The sequence below is a fragment of the Siphateles boraxobius genome, unplaced genomic scaffold (assembly GCF_051911475.1).
Source record: "Siphateles boraxobius isolate OS27281-9 unplaced genomic scaffold, OSU_SipBor_1 7, whole genome shotgun sequence".
Lineage (NCBI taxonomy): Eukaryota > Metazoa > Chordata > Actinopteri > Cypriniformes > Leuciscidae > Siphateles > Siphateles boraxobius.
The window spans coordinates 7,619,361-7,637,203 of NW_027509197.1; the positions used below are offsets into that span (position 1 = coordinate 7,619,361).

General features: G+C 39.8%; 1 protein-coding gene across 2 annotated transcripts; it reads left to right on the forward strand.

The window, feature by feature from the left end:
- The first annotated feature begins 200 nt into the window (after positions 1-200).
- LOC143723878 (uncharacterized) lies at positions 201-17,443 on the forward strand. 2 transcript variants are annotated; one of them, XM_077216732.1, is made up of 8 exons: positions 232-468; positions 5,535-5,766; positions 6,093-6,153; positions 6,832-6,928; positions 9,901-11,367; positions 16,630-16,693; positions 16,797-16,918; positions 17,136-17,443. In XM_077216732.1, exons 3-8 carry the CDS (start codon positions 6,109-6,111, stop codon positions 17,162-17,164), a joined length of 1,824 nt encoding a protein of 607 aa, XP_077072847.1. In that variant the 5' UTR covers positions 232-468; positions 5,535-5,766; positions 6,093-6,108; the 3' UTR covers positions 17,165-17,443. The 2 variants fall into 2 exon arrangements, with proteins under 2 accessions (XP_077072846.1, XP_077072847.1); XM_077216731.1 differs by lacking the exon at positions 5,535-5,766 and having other exon boundaries at positions 201-468.
- Positions 17,444-17,843: the final 400 nt, after the last annotated feature.

The window sequence follows — 17,843 nt, forward strand, 5'->3', positions numbered from 1 at the left end:
GCCATTAAGAGTGTACCGAATAACACACTTTCACTACGAATTATACTTCTGTGTTATTAAAAAAATAGTTATTGGTATTCTATTTTGCTTAAAATGTTCACATCGTTACATTCGAAAAGCAGCACTTCTTTTGCACGGGACATGTGTACACTGGACATGTTGCACGACATTACAATAATGTAATTGGTGATGTTTAAGAGGGGGTGTGTTCGATATGCAAGGGCGGTGGTCACTCGGATCTGATGAGGGCTGTGGCTGAGGGAAGGGATTCCAGTGGTACTTTAGCAGGACAAGCATAGAGGTCTATGAGGGGTGGCCACGAAGAAGACTGAGTGTTTGGTTAAACATTTGAAAGGAGATACACCTGCTGTGTGTAAATCTGACATTACAGTGTTTTTTTTTTTTTGTTTGTTTTTTTTTTTTTTTGAAAAGGCGGTTGAGCACGACTGCTCCGTGAATGGATCAGAGGTAGGTGGCTGGAATAATATGGATTATGATGAAGGAGAAGATGAAGAAAGGGAAGAAAGTAGGGGACGGATGAGTGACAAGAGAACCAAAGGGAATAAAAGAGTCAGAAATGAGAAAGATAATGATACAGAAAGTGAAGAAGAGGGGCAAGGTATGGTTCAAAAAGGAAGAGAGGAAAATTATGTAGTCATAATAAGATTTAATGAAAAGAACCAGGGGAGCATGAAGAAAGTTAGCCCACTAGTGCTAACAACAACTCTGGCAAACAAGATAGGGGATATCGAATATGCAAAGGTTCTAAATGATGGCAATTTATTGGTGAGATGTGCTGATGCAGTGCAAATGGAAAAAGCGCTAAAAGTTAAAGAGATAGGAAAATGCAAGGTGGAAAATACGGGAAGGGTAGGAGCTCGGATGGGAGGTGGAAACATAGGAGTGATAACGGGGGTGCCAATAAGTGTTAGCATGGAAGAATTAAAAAGGAATATTAAAGGAGGGAAAGTACTTAATGTACAAAGATTGAAATCAGCAAAGGAAGGAGTGATGAGAGATAGTGAATCGGTGTCAGTAGAATTTGAAGGAGAACATGTTCCAAAGAAAGTATTCTTGGGTTTTATGAGTTATCCAGTCAGGATGTTTGTACCAAAACCGATGAGGTGCTTTAACTGCCAGAGATTTGGGCACACAGCAAAGAATTGTAATAGGGAGAGAAGGTGTGCTAGATGTGGAGGAGATCATGAATATGGGAAGTGTGGTACAGGGATTCCACCAAAATGTTGCAGTTGTGGAGGTGCCCACAATGTAGCATATGGAGGTTGTGAAATTATGAGACGGGAGACTAATATTCAAAAGATAATAGTGGAGAAAAGGATATCCTATGCTGAAGCTGTAAGAGTGTCAAAAGAGAGGGTATATGTAATGAGAGAACCAGAAGTTGTGGAAGAACAAGTACAACATCAAAGAACCAATGAAAGAATGTATGTGGAAAAAAGAGATCTAGTTACATTCATAGCAGGGGTGATTAATAGCACTGCAGAAGTTAAATCAAAAAATGAAAAAATCCAGTTGATAGTTAAAGCTGCAGTTAATCATTTAGGACTGGTAGGACTGACGTGGGAAGAAGTAAGAGAGAACCTTACTATTCAGTCAAGTCAAGAAGCGTCATGGGTTGGTTAATCATTTTAATGGTAATTCTTTTACAATGGAATGCTAGAAGCTTAATGGCGAATGGTCAAGAATTTAAGCATTTCATAAATGAATTGGAAGAGAAACCAGATGTGATGTGTATACAGGAAACTTGGCTGAAACCAAGTCTTGATTTTGTAATTCATGGATACACTGTGTTAAGGAAAGATAGGATTGATGGAGGAGGAGGTGGGTGTGCAACATTTATAAAGCTTGGATTGACTTATAGGTTAATAGAAATGGGAGATGAGCAGGAATATATAGCGGTGGAGGTGTGGGAAAGAGGGGAGGGGATAAGTGTTATTAACTACTATAACCCGTGTAAAAGGCTGATGATTGATAATTTATTAAGTATTCAAGGTCAGGATAGACAAAAAGTAATTTGGTGTGCAGACTTTAATGCTCATAGCCCTGTGTGGGGGGGAGAACAAACAGATGCAAATGGTAAGATAATTGAAGAATTGATGGATGAAAGAGAATTGGTTAGTCTGAATGATGGAAGGGGAACTAGGGTAAATTTAGTAACAGGAATGGAATCTGCATTAGACTTAACATTAGTGTCTAACACTTTGGCTGGAAATACTAGATGGGAGGTATGGCTAACAACTACACTGGGTAGTGATCACTACCCAGTTTTATGCAGAGTAGGTGGGAGGCAAGAAATAAGGGTAGAAGAAAGGATCCCAAAGTGGATATTTGGAAAAGCAGACTGGGATCAATTCAAGAGGGTGAGTGAAGAAATAATGACTAGGATTGAAACAGCAGGAAGTATAGAGGAGATAAGTAACCAAGTTACGTCAGCAATCATAATGGCAGCGGAAGAAGCTATTCCTAAAGGGAAAAACAGAGGTAATCGGAAATTGGTGCCTTGGTGGAATGAAGAGTGTCAAAAGGCAGTGAGGAAAAGAAATAAAGCGTTTAAACTAGTAAAGAGGGATCACAACATGCAGTCATTAATTCAGTATAAAAAAGCACAGGCAGAAGTGAGAAGAACTATTCGGCAGGCAAAGAGGGCAAGTTGGAGTAAATTTTGTGGTGAAATTGGAAGGTCAACACCGGTGGGTAAGGTATGGTCTATGATAAAGAGGATGGGTGGAGATAGGAGACAGTGGGAGTACCCAGTATTGACATTAGAGGAGGAGATAGGTGTCACCAATCTAGAAAAGGCAGAAATATTGGCAAAGTCGTTTACAAAGATACACAGTTCAGAAAATTTATCAGAAGAAGAGAGAAGGAGAAGGTCAGTAACTTTAAATCAAAATATGCATGCGTTAAATAGGAAGGAAGAGACTGGTAGTGACATTGATGAGCCTTTTTCTCTGGCGGAATTGGTTAGAGCGATTAAAAGAGCAAAGCCTACCTCTCCAGGAAAGGATCAGGTATGTTATGTAATGTTAAAACACCTTGGGGAAAGATCACTATTTAAGTTACTGGAACTTTTTAACAAGATATGGAAGGAGGGAAAACTGCCAGTTGCATGGAAAGAAGCAGTAGTGGTTCCAATTAGGAAACCTGGCAAAGATCCAAGTAAACCCATAAGTTATAGACCAATTGCTTTAACATCTAACTTGTGTAAGATAATGGAGAGGATGATAACAGAGAGATTGTCGTATGAAATGGAGAAAAGAGGATTACTGGTAAGTTGTCAGAGTGGTTTTAGGAAGGGAAGGAATACAATGGATTCAGTAGTGAGATTAGAGACTGAAATAAGAAGGGCACAAGCAATTAAAGAGATTGTAGTTGCAGTATTTTTTGATATTGAAAAGGCTTATGATATGTTGTGGAAGGAGGGGCTATTAATCAGGTTGGATAAAATAGGGATAGGTGGGAATTTGTTTAACTGGATAAAAGATTTTCTGTTTGGTAGGAAAATTCAAGTTAGAATAGGGGCAGAAGTGTCAAGTCAATATGAGGTTGGGAATGGGACACCTCAAGGAAGTGTGATAAGTCCTTTGTTATTTATTATAATGATAAATGATGTCTTTGCAAATGTTTCAGAAGATATTGGAACATCATTGTTTGCAGATGATGGGGCAATGTGGAAAAGAGGAAGGAACATACAGTACACAATTAGGAAGGTACAGAAAGCAATTGATAAAGTGGTAGAGTGGGCTTATGACTGGGGATTTAGGTTCTCAATAGAAAAGACTCAGACAGTCTTTTTTACCAGGAAAAGAATTCAGGAAGAAGTTAAGCTAATGATGTATGGGAGAGAGTTGGAGAGGGTAAGTTCCATTAAGTTTTTGGGAGTGATTTTAGATGCAAGGTTGACGTTTGCAGAACATATAAAGAAAATGGAAGACAAGTGCAAAAAAGTAATTAATGTGATGAGATGTTTGACAGGAAGAGAGTGGGGAGCCAGTCGGTCATCGCTTAAGAGTATATATGTGGCTCTAATAAGATCAGTGTTGGATTATGGTAGTATAGTGGTTGGGTCTGCAGCTAAGTCTCTTTTAATGAGGCTGGAGGTTATTCAGAATCAAGCTTTAAGAATTTGCTGTGGTGCTTTTAAAACGTCTTCAGTACCTGCCATACAAGTGGAAATGGGAGAACTGCCACTGGAATTAAGAAGGATTCAATTGATGGCTAATTACTGGGCTGGATTGCAGGGCCATAATGACTCGCATCCCACGAAAGCAGTATTGCAGGATTGCTGGGAAAATGGAAGAAAGTTAAAGGAAAACTTTGGTCGGATTGGAAATAATGTAGCAAAAGAGTTAGAAGTATTTAATCTTAGAATAAGCCCTACGGTAGTTTTTCCAGAGATTGCCCCTTGGAAGATGACATGGCCTGAAGTAGACTGGTATGTGCTTGAGGAAAAAAGGAAGGGAAAGGAAGAAGTTAATCTGAAAAGTATATTTAATAACAGAGTAGGTGGAAACTATAGTGAATTTATGCAGATTTATACGGATGGTGCTAAAAAACCAGAGACGGAAGAAACAGGGTTTGGGGTGGCAATTCCAGGGAAAGAAGTAGAAATGAGTATAAAAACATCTAATAATTTAGGGGTATATTCTGTAGAGATGTTGGCAATTTTAAGTGCTTTGCAATGGGTGGAAAAGGTAAGACAGGGAAAGGTTTTAATATGCTCTGATTCTTTATCAGTCTTGGCAAGTTTAAGGTCATTCCATTCAAAAGCTCGGCAAGATATCCTGTATGAAGTACTTCAATTAAATACAAGATTAAGTCATATGGGATGTCAGGTTAAATTTATGTGGGTTCCAGCACATGTTGGTATTACAGGTAATGAGATAGCAGATAGGCTGGCTAAAAGGGCGCTAACAAAAGGGAATGTAGAAATGCAGGTTAATATTAGTAAAGCAGAGGTTAAAAGCATAATTTGGGAGAAAATAAATAAAAGGTGGCAAGAGAGGTGGGACAGAGAGAAGAAAGGGAGGCACTTATACCAAATTCAGAGAAATGTTAAAGAGGATAGGGTGGGAAGTGGGAATAGGAGAGAAGAGGCTGTGATGACGAGGTTAAGGTTGGGACACTGTTCGCTGAATAAAACACTAAAGATGATAGGGAAGCACCCGACAGGGTTGTGTGAGGGATGTCAAGAAGATGAGACAGTGGAGCACATAATTATGAGGTGTAGGAGATATGAAATGCAGAGGCAGGTGATGAAGAATAAGTCGAGGCAGATTGGGGTGCAAGAGATTACATTAAAAGGGTTATTAAGAGCAGTAAATGGGACGCAGAATAGAATATTGATGTCTTTTTTAAGGGAGGCGGGAGTTTTCAATAGGATTTAATTGATAAATAAAGTTTGTTGTGTATGTGAGTGTTTATATGAAGAGAATTAAGGTTATGTAAGAGTAGGAAAGAGAATGGACAATGATGTTTTGTAATTATTGTATCTGATCCACACTCCGGAGTAGAGGGGGCGGTAATGCACCAAAAAGCTGGATGCCAACCGCCGTAAAATTGAAAAGAAGAAGAAGAAGATGCAAGGGCGGTACAGTGTGATTTAGCAGTACATCCACTCATCCAGTATACTTGTTGTACTACTTAACTCTTTTTGCTTTACTGGGATCTTTTTTGAGTTGATTTGCAGTCGTTTGTGGAGTTTCCTTAACCTGGAGCTTTGATTTAAAGATCTGTCACAGTCAGGTAACTTTATAGGATCCAGTGACACTGACCTGCACAAAACATCTCATCTAACGTTAGATCAGTCTCATGAATATCTTTTGGTTGTTGTAACTTATATTGTTTATGACGTGAATAGCAAACGTTGACCAATGTGAATGTGAGCTATTTTATTTTCTATATGTGTGCTGTCTGCTGTATAAATAACATTTCTGATTTCTAGTATCAATTTAAAAAAAATAACAGTTTCATTGTTCTAAACAGCAGATGCACAAACTTTAAATTGGTGATGTTAAATATTTAAAATTACACGTTGTCACCATTGATCATGCAGCTGTTTTTCTTCATAGGGTTTCTGCAGTAAAGATGGCAGCCTCTTTGCTTAGGGTAGGACGACTCGGATCTCTCAGGGTAAAATGCCGTTTTTTCGACAATTTTTAAGAAATATGCATGCATGCATGCATGCATGTTATAGTGCATTTGCACATATTATAACTATTTTTGTAAACATGTGAAATTGTGATAAATGTGTGTGCGTTATGAACACAAGCTAATGCAGGCTGCAGCTCACTGAAGCATTTAATCCACTCAGACTCGACGCATGAATACATTCTTTTGTCCTGTATTTACATGCACGACGATATTTACATGAACATATTCCTAGTAGTAAAAAGTTCATTTACACGGTGTTAATCAGATATCATGAAACAGAACCCTGCAGCTGTAACCGTGTGAAATGTAGGGGTTTCAAATAATTGATGATTATTTGTATTATTTTATTTAACGATTCTTTTTCTATATTTTCGTTTTTAATAAATATGTACCTAAAATTGCCAACATTCACTTGTTTGAATGTCCAATGGAAAAACTGAAGAGTGTTGGTCAACTTCACAGACTTCCCATGAGAACACTATGTACTTCTTGCTGGCACATGTGTTTTGACAGTGACACCACAGCAAAAATTTGTAGATTTGTGAAAACGACGTACGGCTGTATTAATATAACTACATAATGGTGGCTGTGATTATTCATAGGGATTCTCTGTGTGTTTTGAAATCTGTGTTGTGTTTGTGTGTCTCTTGTTGTTAGTGTCTGCAGGTGGAGGGCTTGAGTTCCATCGGAAGAGCTCCTGCTGTAGCTTTCAGCTCAAAATCTGGGGACGGCAAGTCCAAAAAGTACAACAAAGGTAAATCTTTCTTATATATGTCACATCAGTTTTAACATGTGTCAGTCATTTGGGGCGAGGAGCGCTCTGAATTTCAGTTGCCGATGCCATACATGGGAGATTGAGAATTTGAGGTTCAAATGGTTCAGGGCAGTGTCCTCTGACCTCATCTGTTGTTTCTGTACGTTTTGTTTCTCTCCCTAACTGTCATGTAGGAGTAATACCATGCAAATACATAAAAACACATGCATTTTAAAGTCATGGCCTAAAGTGTTCATACTCTTTGTCATTGACAATATTATTGTCATCATATTTTTAATCTATTTTCTAATTTAAACAATGACTTTCTAATAATACTTTTATCAAATTTATTGGCATTCACACTTTTATGTCAGTTTAAAATTCACATACAGGGTGATCAGGCCTCAATGCAATGATGAATTAAATGCATAAACGAATGTTTGAAATGTTTTTTGTTATAGGAGTAGAAAAATATTGTAAAGAACAGTCATTTATACAGTTTTGCGGTCATTATACAAAAATGTGTGACCCGCAGGATGCAGTGACTGGTCCATCCGTATTGGAAAGTTCAGACAGACATGTTCATTAATATGTTTGTACAGAATACAGTAGTTTATTTAGCCCTAATACTAAATAACATGTGACCAATTCAAAGATATAGACTTTTTCCAGATATAACAGGATATGTGTTTAACATTTTTTTTTTATTAGCTATAAACTGTCGCTGTTATATCCAATTTGAAGTGAATCCGAGGAGGATAAGTGGAAACCAGTTAATGACTATGTTTCGGAAACAGATGTATTTGTTTTACAGGAGCAGCAACATCAACATTTCTGACGTTTGAAACTTTTGACTAAGTGATATCAATCACAAATCAAAATGTAATACCAGCATCATACAGTAGTCAAAACCTTTCATCAAAGTTATACATGAATTTTTGGCAGGGTAATTTTGATTAACTTTTTTTGATCCACTTCAAATGTTGGCTACTGAATTTTTTGTGTGAGCAGTACATAAATTATTGGATATATTGAGGCTTGAACTGACACCTTTTTAAATTTGACAGTGGTTTTGAAATGAATTTTATAGGCACTGACAAATAGGTCTGCTGAGGAATGTTTTATGCAACCTCAGTCCATTTGTTGAATGTGTGAGTTTTGCCATTTAACTTAAATGCAATTTTAGGTAAGAAATGAGTTTTATTTGACCTGAAAACAAACACTAACATCTATATTGTTAATAAACTTAACAATATATTACACTAAAAAAACACAAATATGACTTTGCAAGGGTGGGATGTTGATTATAATTTAACTCCTGGTCTTTCTCTTGCTTTGTTTTCTCTGTGGGCATTTTTGAAACAAGTACAACTGGTCACGTGGAGCTCTTGAAGATAACCTATTACCTATGATCTATAAATGTTTCTGTGCTCTATGTTCTTCTGACCATTAGAAGTGGCAAAGGGCTTGAGAAAGAGCTTACCGTGTGTTGCACTGCCATATATTTACATGCTTAGTGCTATATGTGGACGTCCTCACTTCCTATATGTCACCTTGACATTTAGAAGTAAAGAATGCACTGCATGAAAGCCTTCATGAAACCACACCCTCTGTTCCTTCAAGAGAATCTGGTGAAGCCAAAAATCCAACAAGTGACTTCTTGTTGGAAAAAAACGGAACAAAACATGTTCTGTAATGAACATTGCACAAATATAAAAAAGCATATTTTTAAAATGTAAAAAAGCATTATAAATAATATGAATACTAATCTATTAATATTTCTTTATAAATATTTAATAATAATGATTATTATGTGCTGTTACTACAATTTGATCTTGTTTAACCACAAATTCCCATAAATTGTTTTATTAACAGTTGTGTCATCTGATTGAGGTTTCTTGGTGATGCTTTAAATAACGGTAACATGAGAACATTATGAATAGCGGCTTTTAGCTTCAGTAATTATGGAATAATTATTTTATCTACTGCACTTTAACTTGTGTGTAATGTGAAATATTCCATTGAAATTATTATTATAAAGATATTCACACTTTCTATTAAGGGTGCTTTCACACTTGGTTCGATTGCCTGGTCTGAACATTAGTTTGATTGCTCCCCCCTCACCCTGCCCCCACTGGATTATGTTCACATTATATTATTTGGGTCCGAACCGCTGTGCGATTGCTTCATCAACGCAGCTGCTGTTTACCCGTGTTGCTTGGTAATAATGACAGAAGGCGGCAAAATACATAGTGTTGCTCGCCTCACTTTTATATTTTGGTTTTTGAACCTTTGGTTTTGTTTTCAAAATAACAGCACTTGCCTCTGTCTGCCGCAAATGTACTGCAAATGTTCTAAATAATGTGGTAGTCCATTTCTGCTGAAGGTGAGGAGAAATTAGATATACAGTGAAATGCACACAAACACAGTTTTTATCGAATCAGCGGTTCACTTCTGTGATTTATTACGATTGTATTCATATCAGCAGCAAACCGTACCGGGGTTCACATGGAATGGACACCAGACCACCTTTTTTATGTGTACTCTGGTATGGTTCGTGGGTGTGCACACGAGTTTGGAAAACAAACGTTCACAAACGTGAACAACGTTCACATAATCCAAACCAAACTCTGATGTCAATCGAACCTGGGTGTGCACCAAAAGTGCTAGTGTGAAAGCACCCTGAAAGGGTTACTGAATATTTATTTATAGGCTTTACTGAATGTGAAATATATTTAGGTTACTTTTTCTGTCAAAGGGCCCCTTTTATTAGACGTAGTTCAGTTTTGACTTATATCAGTCAGGTTGTAAGGTGTTTAAAGCTCAACCACATCAGTGGATGCTCATCTGCCTTTATTGTTGAAGAAACTGGGTGAGTTATTTTGCTGAATGCCTCCATTCAGGCTGATAATGCATGTGATGAATCAAATTATTATATTTTTATGTTTGCCCTCCTTCCCCCTCCATCCTAGAAAAAGCAGCACCAAAAACGTACTTCGATATAGAAAAACTTGTCCAGCACAAATCATTTGTGGAATTCCCCCAGAAGGAAGTTGCAGCTTCAGTTGCTGCTGCCTCTACAGGAACTGCATCTGCTGCTGCTGCTGCACCTGAACCAGTTGTAACTGCAGCCACTCCTGCTGCAGCAGAAGCACAAGCTGAAGCTGCTGCCCTTGCAGCTGAAACGGTTGTACCTGTAGTTGAAGCCGCTGCCCCTGCAGCTGATGCTCCTGTAGTTGAAGCCGCTGCCCCTGCAGCTGAAGCTCCTGTAGTTGAAGCCGCTGCCCCTGCAGCTGAAACGGTTGTACCTGTAGTTGAAGCCGCTGCTCCTGCTGCTGAAACGGTTGTACCTGAAGTTGAAGCCGCTGCTCCTGCAGCTGAAACGGTTGCACCTGAAGTTGAAGCCGCTGCCCCTGAAGTTGAAGCCGCTGCCCCTGAAGTTGAAGCCGCTGCCCCTGAAGTTGAAGCCGCTGCCCCTGAAGTTGAAGCCGCTGCCCCTGAAGTTGAAGCCGCTGCCCCTGAAGTTGAAGCCGCTGCCCCTGATGTTGAAGCCGCTGCCCCTGTAGTTGAAGCCCCTGCTCCTGTAGTTGAAGCCGCTGCCCCTGTAGTTGAAGCCGCTGCCCCTGTAGTTGAAGCCGCTGCCCCTGTAGTTGAAGCCGCTGCCCCTGTAGTTGAAGCCGCTGCCCCTGTAGTTGAAGCCGCTGCCCCTGTAGTTGAAGCCGCTGCCCCTGTAGTTGAAGCCGCTGCCCCTGTAGTTGAAGCCGCTGCCCCTGTAGTTGAAGCCGCTGCCCCTGTAGTTGAAGCCGCTGCCCCTGTAGTTGAAGCCGCTGCCCCTGTAGTTGAAGCCGCTGCCCCTGTAGTTGAAGCCGCTGCCCCTGTAGTTGAAGCCGCTGCCCCTGTAGTTGAAGCCGCTGCCCCTGTAGTTGAAGCCGCTGCCCCTGTAGTTGAAGCCGCTGCTCCTGTAGTTGAAGCCGCTGCTCCTGTAGTTGAAGCCGCTGCTCCTGTAGTTGAAGCCGCTGCTCCTGTAGTTGAAGCCGCTGCCCCTGAAGTTGAAGCCGCTGCTCCTGCAGCTGAAACGGTTGCACCTGTAGTTGAAGCCACTGCCCATGTAGTTGAAGCCGCTGCCCCTGTAGTTGAAGCCGCTGCCCCTGTAGTTGAAGCCGCTGCCCCTGTAGTTGAAGCCGCTGCCCCTGTAGTTGACGCCGCTGCCCCTGCAGCTGAAGCTCCTGCTGCACTAGCTTCTGAAGTTGCATCTACAGAAGAAGCCCCTGCCCAAGAAGAAATAGCTGAAGTTGTTAAAGCTGTCAGTGAAGTTGTTGCAGAAGCTGCCCCTATTGACCTGGTTGCAGAGGCAGCTCCTGCTGAAGAGCTGGTAGATTCCGCCCCTGTGATCACAGATGCTACTGAAGTTCCAGCAGAAGTTGTGGAGACGCCTGAGGGTACACACCATATCACCTATAACCCCCTTTCATATATTGGGATACAGCAATTTTTTTTTCTCAATTTTGGTTACGGGCGTTACACATACACATTTGTAATGTTAATGGTAAAGATGTAATCACAATACTTTTTTTACCTTTTTATTGCAATTAAAAATACATTTCAGTGTGTCATTGCATATGTGTTAGTGCGTAGCATACATGCAAAAAGCTTTTAGGGGTGAAACGGTTCATAAAACACCTACAGTTCAGTATACATTTAGCATATTTTTGTATACATTACTCAAACCTAAGAACGCCTCTGAGAATATAAACAATATATGTGAATTGTAATTGTGATTTACCTTGCATAAACAAAATCCTATAGGGTAAGCAAGTCATTGATTTAAATAATTAGATCAAGTACTGCATAATTAAACCTTTGTGGTGTGGTACATGGTGTAGTATTTCATGTGACACTAATACAAGTGTCACAGTCATTAGGACATTTTGAAATTCTTATTTACTGTACTGAACACCCTGATACAATCTGTACCTGTAGAAACTGTTACACCCCTAATGGCAACAACATCACAAGCAGAAACCTAGACTCAAGTTACTCATTCAGGGCTATATTCATTTTCTAAGCTGGGGCAGAGATAGCACACCATTTGTCTTGAAGAATGTTGATGGTGTATTTTAAGTCTGTGCCCTGGTTTTCAGTCCATGAACATAGCCAGTCTTCCCATCCGTCATCCGTCTTTACGCATGTATTCATTATATATGTTTGTTTTTAACGTTTTAACTCTCCGTGTTATGCAGTGCATGGTCTTCTTTATTTTTGCAACTCTTCTACACATCTGTTTTGGTCTATTTTTTTTAATTTCTGTTTATTCACTTATTCATTGTTAAATGTGTTGACCTCTTGTATCCTGCTCCTGTCTTCCATTGCTTCTCTCGTTGATATCTTTTGTCTTCATTTAGTCCTTGCATTTTAAGTCCTTGTGTTTTTGACCTAGTGCTCCTCAATGTAACTGTATTTACTAGGGCTGGCAATGTAACACATTTTGTACAGTTATTTGTTAAAAACATTTAATCAAGTTGACATCACATTTGATCAAGTTGAAGTTCTTATAATTTTTTTGTCCATCAATTTAACATTATTTTTAGTACATATGATTCTTAAAAACTTGTGGAATAATTAATTTAAACAAGTTGAAGAACGTCTCAGGTTTCAACTGTAACCTATGTTCCCTGAGAATAGGGAACAAGATACTGTGTTGATGACGCAATGGGGAACGCCCTCCACCTGAACTGGTATCTGAAAGCTTATCCAATCACGGCAATTGTTATTGACCCGTGACAGCCTTTGGCATCACTACTAGTGCGACCCAGATGTATAAAAGGGTCGCCTAGAGAACATGTCATCCACTTACTGTCTGAAGGGACTGTTCAGCAGGCATCCCAGAGGCATGGCAAAAAGAAGCAGTGTGTCGTTCCCTGTTCTCAGGGAACATAGGTTACAATCGTAGCCTGAGACATTCCCTTTCGAAAGGGAACTCGCTCTGCATCGATGACGCTATGGAGAACGATATACAAACCCACCATGGTGAGGGGAGTGCATGCCAATTATGGCTGTGACAGAAATGGCAGTTTCACTGAAGTGCCAAAAAAAATAAAGTGATATTATTCCCTATGGCCACTGCCCAAGCTATATGCCTCACAGAGGCCTCGGAAACAACGAAGGCCTACCAAGGCCACTCAAAAGCTTAGAACCAACAGCTTCCATGTTAAGGGTTCCTTTAGGGGAATATGGCCAGGGGGTCCGAAAGGAGTCCCATCCAGTCACTTTCTGAGGGGGACTAAAGTCAACCCCATATGCCACCAGTGATGCTGATCTGGTCTAATTTACTGACCTAGTCTTCCCAACAACCTGTCTGTTTCCTAAATAGTCTCTCACATCATCTGCCTCTACCTGTGGAGGCATCCGATAGGGAGAACTGCATATAGTGGCAGTAGTCAAACACAAACATAATCATAGAGACAGGCAAGCTGTAGAGTAGAACTCAGCATAGCGTTTTTATAACCCTTGCAAACAACGGGAGTAACTCTACTCAATCCTGGATCTACACAATGCTTTGAAGCATTGTGGAGGCTAGGCACTCTAAACAAGGAACCCTAATAAGGGGAGCGCCTCCAGCTCTAGTGCTGATCAACAGGGAGGCCTCGTGAGAGTCCTTTGACCTTCTGACCAAACTTAGTGTCATTTTGGTGTATGTATATATATATATATATATTATTATTTATTTTTTTGACCAGGCTCTGGGCTAGAATCTGGGAGGCTCTAAAGGGAGCCTGCAACGTGATGACCAGTTATTGCTAAACATCCAACTCGTTGGTGGCTGCCTTCAAGGAGGCCTGTGAGGGCCTGACTACTTGATAGTGATACTTGTTTGCAGAACTAGCCTCAGACATCTTAGGTGTTCTCACAGAAATTCTGTGGGCCTTGTTTTCCTAGTTTGCATTGCCAACAGGCAGTGTACTCTGTACTCCCCTTGTTTAAATCTTACGCTACCTGACTATCAAGGAGGCCTATAGAAAGGCCTACAGCTTCAATTGTCAAGAGCGTCAGGCCATGGCAGTGCTTAGGCTCTAAGGGAGTGTACTCAAACCAGCCCAAATGAGAGGGAGTACTAGTGTGTCTCTACCTGAGCCCAGTGGTGCAGGGTGAATAAACCAAAGCTGTGGGTAGCAAAAACACTACTTAACTCTACTCATGACCCTAACAAGGGGAGTACTACCAGCCTAACCTTGGGAATTTATTTTTCTCTGGGTCGAGGCCATTTATTTATCTTGTGATTGCAAGACAGTTTCATTGTTTCTCTGCTAAGCCCAAGGGAAATGGAGGTCTCAGGAGGCCAACAACATTTAATCTTGAGACTTGGAATTTAATTCAAGGAGCCTAGAGAGAAACCAACTTGAGGGCTAGCTGGATGGTTCTAGCTATTAATTCAGCTCTGAAGAGCAGAGGCCTCAGCACACTGCTGCTTAATTTCTCCTTTCAGATAGAGAAAGGCCTGACAACGCCCAGAAGATACCTGCATGGGAGGTTTAGCAGAGAGCCTGCCACCTATACTGCTATTTATTCTTGCCCTTAACATCCACTAGCATTTATAGCCAAATGCAATGTCGGGCCTAGGCTAGACGACTCTAGTAGTAAGAGGAAAGCAGTACCCCAGTACCTGGGAAACTAGACCTTACAGAAGATAAGATGAAGGGCTCTAGCTCTACCACAGATTGGCACTACCTACTACATAAACCTGATGGCTCTAACACAAGAGGAGGCTTATGAAAAGGTATGCAAGCCTACTTTTCGAGTGGGAACTTCAGGGTCCTATTTCGTAATCCTATTATAAACTTCCTATCAAACACACCCCTTAATACTTTCTAAACAGGGATCCGAGGTCTATTGTTTAACATTCTTTTTAATTAGACCTACCAAGATCATCCTGCTGCTCGTAGAGCGGCGGCCTAAACATTATTCTCAGAAAGGCCTACCAGGCAAAAGCTACATAGGGCGCACTCACTACCAAGCCCAACGCCAGACCTTCAGAAGGGTTCCGTATTGAAGGAAAAAATCATCAAAGCTCGCCTTCATCTCTGTGAACTTTTCCACCACTGTCTCAACGGAGGTGCTCAAAAGTCCAGATGGCGAAACCGGCGCATCGAGGAGAAAACCCTTTTCTTTATCCCAATGTCAGCCAGGTTCAGACACAGATGTCTTTTCTGTGGCCACCAAACAACCTTTCAATCGAGGTAGCCGTTTGTTTGGTGGCCTGAAGAGCCAGATCTGTGGTGCGGCGCGGCGCAGTTCGCCCACTGCATCAGGGGAGAGACCCTGACCCTGGTCCAAATCCTTCAGCAGGTTGGCTCGGTATGCTTGACACAGACATCATTTGTAAAGCAGCCCAAGTCTGACCCGCAACAGCGTATTGCCGTGATATGGACACCGGTTCTCATGGAGGGTTGTTCCCCTTAGTGTCATCGACGCAGTGCAAATTTCCTTTCGAAAGGGAACTTGAGACGCTCATGGCGCAAGGTGCTAAAAAACAGTGAGACATGGCACAAGACACATCTGTTTAGCACATTTGTATAGACCAACAATTTAAAAAAAGGTACATATGGTCCTGTGTGAATGGCCCCTAAGTCTACAACGGGCAAACACAAAATAGATTGTGGCTGAATATAGGTTTAAGTTTAATGATTTAGAATTGAAACAATATATTGACTTCTAAAGCCACTTTATTCATTACTTAGTCTTATGCAGTGATGCCATTAAATTGTTCATTAATCAGCTTATCTTGTAATTCAATTAAAATGTTGATTGATGATTTAATTGACAGCCCTATTATTTACAAATAAATATTACATTTTTTATCTGTGCTAACCCCGCCTCCCCCATCTGTAAAGTTGAAGCTACATTTGTCATGCTTTCTTAGTGTTAATGGAAAATGTCACTTTGTAAAAAACAAATGTTGTTTTCTTTCTTGTTAATGTTAAAGTTACCACAGCGGCACTGATGTCGCCACATGTGATGCGCTTCTATGCTTTTGACTACTTAGGGTTTTATTAACAGTATGAGTATGGTAACATTTAAATGTACTTTGACCTTATCTTTCTTTCCCTTTGCCCTCTCCTCACCCAAACGCACTTTCTTTGTCACTGTCTCACTTTTCTTCCCAGGGGGTCAAATGATATCATTAATTGGTTAATTATCATTTTATCTTATCCTGTGTACTGTGGTTTAAATGTCAATGTTAAATATGAAATGCCCACTGTTCCTTATCCACTTTCCCAATGAGGTGTATGGTGTGAGTTGAGTTTGTACTGTTTGCTGTATGTGGAATGGAAGCGACAGTTTATTACCAGATGCAAAATTAAGAATGTATGACAACTGCTTGAATTAATAATCAGTATGTTTGATGGGCATTTGTTTATGGTATTACACAATGGCTCATCACTTATGAGATGAAATGCTTCCATTTCATTTCAGTAGATGCAACCTCTGTCCTAATAACTCACCGCCTGACCTGCTCCTTTCCTCGGTTATCTTTAGTTTACTAGATCTATCCTTCACACCAGGCACTCTTCTCATGCATGAGGGATAAAGAAGTCTGATTTCTTCCTTAATGTACAAGATATCAAGGATTCTGGCATCTATATGCTTCTTTAATTTATAGATGATATGAGCATTTGTTAATTGATATTTCTTGTGATTGTCAGCTGGATTGGATCCCATTCAGAAACTTTTCCTAGATTCAATTCGTGCATACTCCACAAAAAGCGGGTACATGAAATGTCTCATACTCTCTCGTTCGATTTTGCTGCTCTTATATTGTGTTTAATCTTGTATTATAATTAAGTGTATAATTATTTTCATGTTTTCTCAGTGCCACTGGTCTAGTTGATGCCGGTCCAGAGTATCAGAAGGCTCTTGCTGATGAAATAGCCAAACTGCAGCGGTTGTACGGTGGTGGTGATCTGACTTCCTTCCCAGAATTCAAATACCCCGGTGTGTTAACCTAACATTAAAGCTATTTGCTTAAGAAATTATGTCAGTTTCAACACTCCTTTAGATTGGTTCACACAATGCTATTTCATGACAGTTTGTAGTTGTGGCATTTGTTTTAGTTCTGACATTTAGTTTTGTTTGATTGTTACTGCATTTGTCCTAAAGTTTAATTTTCTACTGTGCATTTATCTAACATTTTCCCTTTTTGTCTTTACAGAGCCTAAATTTGATGAAGTGTCCAAGTAAAGTTCAGTTTTCCTCTCCTGTGCCTCAGTCCAATTTTGTGAAAGAGGTCTTTAAATAAATTGTCTTCCATCTGTAAAAGTGAACAATCTGTGAGATTTTTAATGTTATGAGATTAAATAGCTATTTTTCAAAAAGTATTGCCTAATGGAAAACACTACCTATTTCATGTTCTATAACGTATATTTCCCAGATGTGAAATAAATGCTAGTCGCTTTTCGCATTGTTTGTCAGTAAGTTTAAGTATCTAGGGAAAGAGCTGAATAAACTGAGCCAACACTTGTTCTGTCTGGTCTGTTTGTTTTATTTTTTAGAAATGGTTAATAACCTAAAATTGTGTGAAGAGGTATGAAATATAGTATATATGGTACCATAAAAATGCAAACCCTAAAAATACAATGCATTAAAATACAAGCAGCGTAAATGCAATGCATATTTTTTTCAAGTAGTACAATTCAACAAGCTTTTTGTTTCAAAAACATTTGGCATTATTTTACTTCCATAGGTATATTTCATCAGAGATCTTGGATTATTAATATAAGTTATGTTACATTTACTGGAAAATGGTAAGTGGAGAAAATGCCATACAAATGGATCTTTAAAAAAATTATAGATATGAGTTATGGGGCTACTGAATGTTATTTATAAGGTCAAAAACAGTGTATTTTAAGGAGGAATGCAA